The following is a 9,092-nucleotide window of genomic DNA, read 5'->3' as shown; positions in this document are numbered from 1 at the left end:
ACCATTGTTGACACCTTTGTTAGTAGCTAATAACGTTTTTGAAAAATTCCTAATTTGTCACATTAAGTATTGTAGCGAGCACGAGTGTGTTTGTGTGCGATCGGGCACACGTGTGCGTGAACGGCTTATCGATTCACCGACTAGCCGCGGGCGCCTTTCTTCATGTGCGCCGTATTTGTAAATGTGTGTGTCGTACCTTCGATCTGGAAAAGCCGTTAAACAGTTTAAAGAAAAAATTAACTATCCGGATGTTTCTAGAAGGGTCCCGAAAGTAAACAAAAGAGTATGTAAAGGAAGAGGCGATCGCCGAAAAATAAATTGACTGTTGCAGAAGTGAATCGGGAAATAAATTGACAGTGATCGCAGTGAAATAAATAGCGCAGTGAATAGTGATCGACAGTAGTGTGAATAAATAGAATAATTCATAACTAGAGTTTGGTAATAATTTAATAGTGTTCTTAAGTTCTTGAATAATTAGTGTAAATAAATAGTTTTTGTCGTTATCAGTCTTCGAAGTTAATTTTGTTAAACCCAGGAACATTACAGTATTATTATTTATTATTTACTTACCATAACTTTACAATGATAGGGAATTATAAAACGTATAGGTTTTGTAATTAATGTTTATGTGCACAGTTCTTTGTACCACTATAATGACCCAAGTAGGTAGCAACGGAAACTATAGAAAAAAGATTGCAAACAAGCGATAGATAAGTGAATCATGTTTACAATAATAAGATGAAGTGCAACTTAAAATAAATTCTTACTACTTTTTTATTTAAATTTAAATATGAATTCGAAAATTAATCATAAGACAATTATTCAGTCGAAAATAACTTTATTAAAAATAAAATGAACAATAATCACACATGTACAGGCAATATTTTACAATAATTTTATTATATGGTAGGAAGATGTTCAACATTGGATTTCAATTGACCTTGAAGAGTTTGCTTTAAAGGACTTTTATTATCCTTAAGTTGTGGTAAACACATTGTGTTACTGGAATGCTTAAAAAACATTATATGTAATACGAATTGTTTTGCTTTATTTAAATGTAATAAAAATCAAGGATTAATATTTTTGTTTTTATCAATACTTTTTAATTGCAAATGTCAGATTCTTACCCTGAATTTGTCTCTATTAAACCTAGTGTGGTTGTACTGATCGACTGAGTCGGTCCCTTTGAAATGAAAATTCTCAAAGTAGCTATGTTCCAATAATTGCTGACATGACCAACGCTTTTCTGGATCCTTATCTAAGCATCTCTAAAAAACAATGTTTCTCAGAGCAACGCATTGGGAAATCAGTAACTTACTTTGATGAAATCTAAAGCAATACTATTACACATGGGCAATTTAATTTCCAAAGGGTACATTTGTTGTGGAGTAGGTAAAGTGATTCCTTGAAAAAATTCGTTGTTTTTAAAAGCATACATATGCCTTGGAAGTAAATCTCCTATAGTACAGCGAATCAGATAAAGCTGATCCACGTCTGATTTTCCGGGCCATAAAGCTTCACCTTTTATAAGCTCTGCCAGCAAACATCCTACAAAATACATATAGGTTTGTTTGTTGCTTCAGTTTTAAAGGATTTAATTTTACTCGATGGATACAATGTTTTAGCATGTAGTATGTAAAGTAAATCAAAGTTCACAGAAAATATGATTGAAGCTAAAACTAATTGTAAAAACCAGATGGATAGATTTTAAAATTTAATTACGTTTATCGTCCAGATAAAAACTAATTATTTTGCTATAACTATGAAATAAATTCTATTCATGGGACACTTCCAAATATTGAAAAGAATCGTAAAAAGTTTCAGAAAAACAATTAAAATATTTTCCTCCTATAAAAACAATCGAAGAGGTTACAGAATTTAATTACCTAGGCTTCATATTGCATAGGAATAATGGAGTGGACAAGCACATTAAAAATCTGAAAAAGAAGACATTAAGTGTAATGGGATAAGTATGGGGAATAGGAGAAATAAACTTAAGAGATTGTTGAAAAAAGAGAATGCTTCTTTTCGAGACACTAGTAGAAAGTATACTAATGTATGGGGCAGAAATCTGGGGATGGGAAGAGAGAAAAGAAATCGAAAGTATTCAGGACAGATATATTAAATGGACACTAAAGCTAGATAAGAGCACTCCGAGATACCTTCTTCAGGAAGAAACTAAATATGAAATACTGACCATAAAATATTCAAAAAGGGCCTTAAAGTACGAAGAAAAAATATTAAATTCCGAAGGCAACGCAATACTAAAAGAATGTGCAAAAGTTAAGGACAATATTTCGGTCTTGCAAAAGGAAGAAAAGAAAACCACAAGGGAGAGATGGAAGAAAGAAAGAAAGAATTTTTTAATGGAGAGAGGATGGTCAATCAAACATTATATATGGAAGCTGGAAAATGAGAGAAATGTATGGAAGGAACTAGAAAACTTAACTAAAGATATTGATAAACAAAGAAGGAGAGAGAAAATGAGAAACATGAAATTCGCTCAAGAGTACAAGATATTATGGAAAGAAGGAGAAGAAAAACCTCATTATTTGAAAGATGAAGGAGTAAAGAGAAAAAACCACCTACAATTAACTGCAAGATTCAGATTGGGAAGTGAAAATAGAGCGTCAAGGTATTGGGAGGAAGAAGAAAAGAAATTATGCAGATTATGTAAAAAGGAGCCAGAGACGCTAGAACACATTTTTGAGCGATGTGGGGAAACGAGAAGTTCTGCAAAAAGTTGGAAAGCTCAACTGGAAGGAATGAACAACATGAAAAGGATGAGAGAAATCTTGTGGAAGAGAAAAATAGCAGGAGAAGAAAATTAATAAAAATTGTACTTTGTATATATAAAACATATTTTAATAAAGCTCAAATATATAACTAAAGGCTTTGATAAGCAAAAGATGAGAAAAAAACTAGAAACATAAAATTCGCACAAGAATATTAGATAATATGGACAGAAAAGACGGAAAAAACAAAAAGCAAAGAGTAAAAAGAAATTAGTTTTAACAACAAGATTTAGACTATAATGTGAAAGTAGCAAGGGACTGGGAAAATGAAGAGACGAAAATATGCAGATAGTGTAAACTGGAACTAGAGACGTTCGAACACATTTTAGAGAGATGTGGAATAACAGGAAATGGGAAAAAAATAAGATGAGAAAAATATGAATAAGGAGGAAAATAGCAGAAAAACGAGAAAGTAGAAAAAAGAAAATAAGTAAATGTAAATGTAATTGCACCTTGTATATATAAAACATAATGTTTTTAATAAAGCTATCTATCTATCTATTTTCCTCCTTTATGAATTAGCATTAATGAGATCAACTAATAATCGTGATAATATGTTTACTTATATAAATAGTATATTGTATACATTAGGGCACATAGTGCCGCATTCATGTCGTGCTACTGCTTTGCTCTTTCGTTGTCTATTTGTATGTATGATCGCATTTAGCTACTATCCGCAATATTTTCATTACATTGCTACATGCCCGGTTAGTTATTGATTTAAATACTACTGATTAAATTGACATGAGCAATTATTATGAGAAAGTATCGTACTACATATAATCATTTTAGAATTTATACATTATATTAATAGAAACATATGTACATATTAGTATTATTAGTGCATCGTGGTCCCAGCATGGTTGGAGGATCGCCATTTTAAAAAAGAGCTGCTTAATTTTTTGTTTAGGTAGGTAAGTAGTTTTTTGTCTTTTGCCCCTGTATTTCTATCCCTAAGTTGTTCTGCTCAAGTTCTATAACTGCCTAATACTCTTTATACAAATTATATGCCACTCTTCTATCTATGTATCTCATTCGTACATTTTTAAGTATATTTAACATTTTGCCCATTTAATATTGTCAAAAGCTTCTTCCAAATCTACGAATCATATGTATCCGCTCTTTCCTTTTTCTATCGTTTTTTCTATTGTTACCCGTAAAGCTAAAATTACCTCCCGCGTTTTTCTATTTCATCTAAATCCGAATTGGTCTTCTCGTAATATTTCTTTCGTCCTTCTCTGTACGATTCTAGTTAAGCTAACTTCAGCGACAAAAAAACTTTTGGGTGTTTTATTCCCACTAGCAACTAATGCTGGGCCCTCTTCAGCCTCCTTTCAGGAATCATGGGAATGGGTGGGTGGTAGTTCGGGTGAGAAAGATGAGACGGACGAAGTGAAGACAGAAGAGAATGAAAGATTATCTGTGGAATATTACTGCCCCAGTATTTGCAGTATTTGCCTAAGTGATCCCAGGAAACCACAAAAAAACTTGGACCAAAGCAGACGAACCCGGAATCGAACCGCGAAGCAATGATCTAGACCTCTAGGCCATGCGCTCGGTCCTTCAGCAGTCTGAGCCCGAGGTACTTTTACCTCACTCCTCCCCCCCCCCAACGCCGGCTCTGGTTTTTATCTGAGAGTGCTGTTTTTAGAAATACAATCATTTTGTTGTCAGGGATTGTTGTTTTACTATTTTTTTAGGCTGAAGGTTGTTTATTTTTCTCAACCCAAAATTTTAATGAACTTACCAATTGCCCACACATCAACCGCCGTTCCATATTGTGTGTCTCCCACTAGTAATTCAGGAGCCCTGTACCATCTTGTTGCTACATAATCTGTATAATTTTCTTCAGGATCTACGATTATAATCAGATTAATTTTACGTTTTGTAAGCACAAGGATGGAATATATTTGTAAGAAAAACATCATGATGTGAGCACATTTTAGTATATGTGAAATTTTGAAGAACGTGTTAAGCTATAATTGACTGTTAAATTCGACATTATAAATTAACAATTAAAAAAATTTTATTGAGGTATTCAATTTCAATATTTGATAGTGAATAGGGTTGATACGATTCCATAGCAGTAGCGATATCTTTACTTAGTAGCTACATCGAAAGTAAATATCGATATCTAGGTACTTGTATTGATATTATTGGAAATGTACAATGTGCAGAGTGGGCAAATTTCGACGTTTGTATAGATCCACTCGGTGACGACAAGAGATACAAAAAAATTAATAGAGGCTTTTCGATTTCTTGAGACAAATTTATTGGTGTTTTCAAAAAATTGCTGTCGTCTTTTGTTTTCAAATTATAAACAAAAGTTAAAAATTTCAAGTTTTGACTACATGTGCACATCTTGGTGGTTTGTAATAATAAAAAAAACAACTTTTACGTACTTTAGGAATTTGTTTACATAGAATACAGTGGTGTCGGAAAATGGGAACTATAATTGACTATGTCTTAGTTAAAAAGATAATTTTTCCTTTTATTTCAAATATATAAATATAATATGTGGGGTTGTATTCGATGGGTAAGCAGTTGATTACGAAAATAATGTTTTTGTAATTTACCCTTGCATTTTTTACATTCATTTCTAGTTGGCTTTTTTTCCACGTGATCATTTTAAAGGTTCATTCTTCCCTTATAATCTTATGTGGACAGATGAAGCCTACATTATCAGTGCTGGAATTTTCTGACATCAACTAGCACTACTGATGCGATAACGTACCATCAATATTAGATCTCAAGGAGGGTTTGATTTCAGTGTTTGGTGTGCTCTAGCAGGCAATTGTGTTTTAACTTATCATCTGTATCAAACGTATTTTAATGATTAACGGTTCTACGACATCATAAACGAGGATTTTAGCTAAAGCTAATTTTTTTATTAGATGGGGCAAAATAAAAAGTATTAGAAATATCATTTTATGGTAAAAAAAGCTTTGTTCCTGTTTTAATGCAATTTTTTGTCAAAATGTTTAAAAAATTAATAGCTTATTAAAGTTAGGGTAATTTTATATTCGAGGAGGACATGCAAGGGCAATTTGTTAACCGTAAGTCATCTTAATTAAAAAGTCGATTTAAATAAAATAACAATTTTGCGCTGCTAACTTTACCTTACGAAAAAAATATCTTTGAATCTGTTGAGCACTGATACGAGTACTTTTTATCAATACGTACTCTACTTGATTTTAAGGAATTGATATCAAATATGTTAGGTATAGAAAAAGAAAAGTTTCCAGTAAGGCCTCGTATTATTTATTTGTACTGTTTCGTCCCTAAATAAGAATTGTTTTTTAATGTTTCATTAATATATAAGTGTTTTACTGAAATAAAGTAGTAGACTCACCCCAATTATCACTAACATAATTTTATTCAGCGGACACGTATTTCACCCATTTCAATCGTGGGCATTATCATCTCGAGACTAATCCCATGTTTGAAGTGGGCGATACACGTGTCCGCTTAATAAAATTATGTTAGTGGTAATTGGGGTGAGTCTCCAATTTATTTAATTATTAATTTATCACATTCTTCCTGTTTCTATTTTGATGTGTTTTACTACCAATTTCATTATTATACTATACATATATGCATTAACTTTTTACAATTTTCCCACTTTTGCTACTTACTTAACATCCGTGCGAATCCGAAGTCACACAATTTAACTATTCCAGCAGACGTCATTAATATGTTTTCAGGTTTAATATCGCGGTGAATGCAATTGTGTTGGTGGCAATAGTTAACTGCGAGTAAAGTTTGCCATGTAATTTGTTGAGTAAGTTGCTCCGGTAATCCACGTGGATATCTCTCTAATTCATTTAAAACTGTTTTATCGCAGAATTCGAATACTAAATGAAGACGCCTTTTACGCCTAAATACTTCTAGTAAATTGACTAAATTCGGATGCTTCAGATTCTAAAAATAATATAATGAAAAGTATGATGAAAGAAGTTGCATGTTGTTATCTACGTATACAGATAATTGCTGCTAATTGTAGAAATTTATGATGTACTTATCGACGACGTTAATAATAAGTTTGGATAATATTTTTGGTAAAAAGAAATCGATAAATAACCGACCAAAAATTAAGTGTTCTAAAAATAAATAAGCATTCCGGATACGATCAATACTTTTTTTAATAAATTAATTGTCTAGTATCTGTTATATATGTTACCAGAAATCTAGGAAACGTACACAATTCCGAAATTGTTTAGAAAATTCATGAAACATTGTTTCAAAAATTTTTTTAATACACACATATCCTGGTAAATGTATACATTTTAGATATTGTATTAGGAAATGTATAAAAATGCTTTCTGTGAATAAAATGAATAAGACACGTTAATAAACTGAGAATCAGAGTTAGGTATCTGTGTTTATGCGATTTTAGTGCGGTTAGGTTAGGTTTGGAGATGTATATGCATTAGTGACATTATTGTAAGGTTATTAGGTAGATTTATGACAGACTGGAATTTCCTTAATGCCCCTTTCGAAGGCGGGCTGATACGTTGAAATAATGTCTTCGAAAAATATGCTTAATTATGATCTCCGCGCCTAACATATATTACATTACAACAGTATTAACACCTCTACAATATACTAAAAATTCGAAGTCATCATGTTTGCTGAAACAAAGATAACCTCGTCACATTATTCTAACATCTAACATATCAGCCCCGGTAGCGGCATTACAGAGACTCCTGTCTGTCATAAATCTCCCTAACCGAACAATGACGTCACCAATAGGATATAGGTACAACTCCAAATAGCGTGCTGTATTATTGCCTATTTAGTATTACCTGTAATACATTTTCGTTTGCTATTTAGGAAATGTATAGATTTCCTAGGAAACGTGTCTAATAAGATTTATTTCACACATTTCCAGGCGATTTTAGGAATTATGTACATTCTCTAGGAATTGTATACATTGACGGATTTCATACATTTTCGGCAAATATATACAAAAGAATGTTGTCTCACTTGCTGAATAAACACGTTGACCATTTATATAATCTCTTTTTAAACAAAAAAAGATAACATGTGGCTAAAGTAGATAGTTTGATGTGTTTTGCTTTATAATGTTTCATAAGATAAAATTGTTTGGACTGATTCAGTTTTTAACAAGAGTACATAGAAATAATGCTGAACATTAGACTTTCGAGTTTTTAGGATTATTTTTATGTATCTACCTAAATACTCTTGATCCTTTATTGTTTAGGCTTTTTGAAAAAATGTTTCACAATAAGGTTACCAGTAACATAAAGTTTTTGTAAAATACTACAGTTAGCAGTAAATATCTTTAGATGATAACATATCTCTCTAGATGTTAAATGCTTTTAATAAATAGGAAACAATTTTTTCAATAACCTCGTTTGTTTTATTACAAAAGAGAAACCCTTAACAACTGTTTCACAAAACTTTGATTTTGTCACATTCATTTCCATAGTTGTTAAACTAATCGTAAGTTAAATGTTGGTCCGGCACTACTTAACATTTTATGCTTTATGGTCTTTAGAATAGTTTTTAATTATCAGCTCTTGAATATTGTTTCGACTCGTTAAGTCTTCATCTTCATATAGCGATATTATACTAATAAGCAGTTGTAAATCTTAAATGTAAAAGAGAAGTAGGTGGTTGAGAATTGACAATTTTATTATAAGTAGCATTCCATTAAGGAATAGCAGAAACGTTGTTTTCCATTGGTTATATCTTATTTAGACTTTAGTGCTCTTTTTAAGTTTTTATTTGACGTCTCTTCCACTGAAGTTAATATGGGGTAGAATTTGGCACACACGTTTCGTTCACGTGACAGAACACGATTTCTTAAATGCCGCCATGTTTTATCCAATATGGTGGACGTAATAAAATTGTGATGTATAATTTTCATAGTAAACCCTATGGTATGGTTATCAAATGAAAGAGCTTGATAATCGAAACACAATAAGTAATGTGACGTTATTTTAAATCCAATATGACGGACGTCACAAAATGGCGATTTATAGGTTTCTTTTGATACCTGATTTATTGATGCAATTCCTAATAAGTAGTAAAATTTATGTGAAAATGGTCGTAACAAGTTTTAAATCTCTTAAAAATGTTGATAAATACTAGATACAATAATGATTGTAAAATTTTAAAAGAATAAAAAGTATAAAACAAAATTACATATTAAAAAATTGCTTAAAAAAAGCTTTTATTTAACAATAAAATATAATAATATCATCATCATCATCATAAGGTCGTAAGTCCTAAGACTGGTTGGACACGCAACTTCACTCTCTCCTATACTGA

General features: G+C 31.5%; 1 protein-coding gene across 1 annotated transcript in view; it reads right to left on the bottom strand.

The window, feature by feature from the left end:
- Positions 1-899: 899 nt before the first annotated feature.
- Positions 900-9,092, bottom strand: part of LOC108742637 (cyclin-dependent kinase-like 1) — a 9,103-nt gene continuing 910 nt past the window's right edge. Inside the window, exons 3-7 of the mRNA XM_025978048.1 lie at positions 6,431-6,716; positions 4,543-4,650; positions 1,319-1,548; positions 1,128-1,268; positions 900-1,010 (exon numbers count right to left, since the gene is read on the bottom strand). Of these exons, the coding sequence (XP_025833833.1) occupies positions 900-1,010; positions 1,128-1,268; positions 1,319-1,548; positions 4,543-4,650; positions 6,431-6,716 (876 nt within the window). The remainder of the gene's footprint in view (positions 1,011-1,127; positions 1,269-1,318; positions 1,549-4,542; positions 4,651-6,430; positions 6,717-9,092) is intronic.

This window comes from Agrilus planipennis, unplaced genomic scaffold (genome assembly GCF_000699045.2).
Source record: "Agrilus planipennis isolate EAB-ADULT unplaced genomic scaffold, Apla_2.0 scaffold343, whole genome shotgun sequence".
Lineage (NCBI taxonomy): Eukaryota > Metazoa > Arthropoda > Insecta > Coleoptera > Buprestidae > Agrilus > Agrilus planipennis.
Note: the sequence above shows the minus strand (reverse complement) of the source record. Positions and strands in the feature narration are given on the sequence as shown.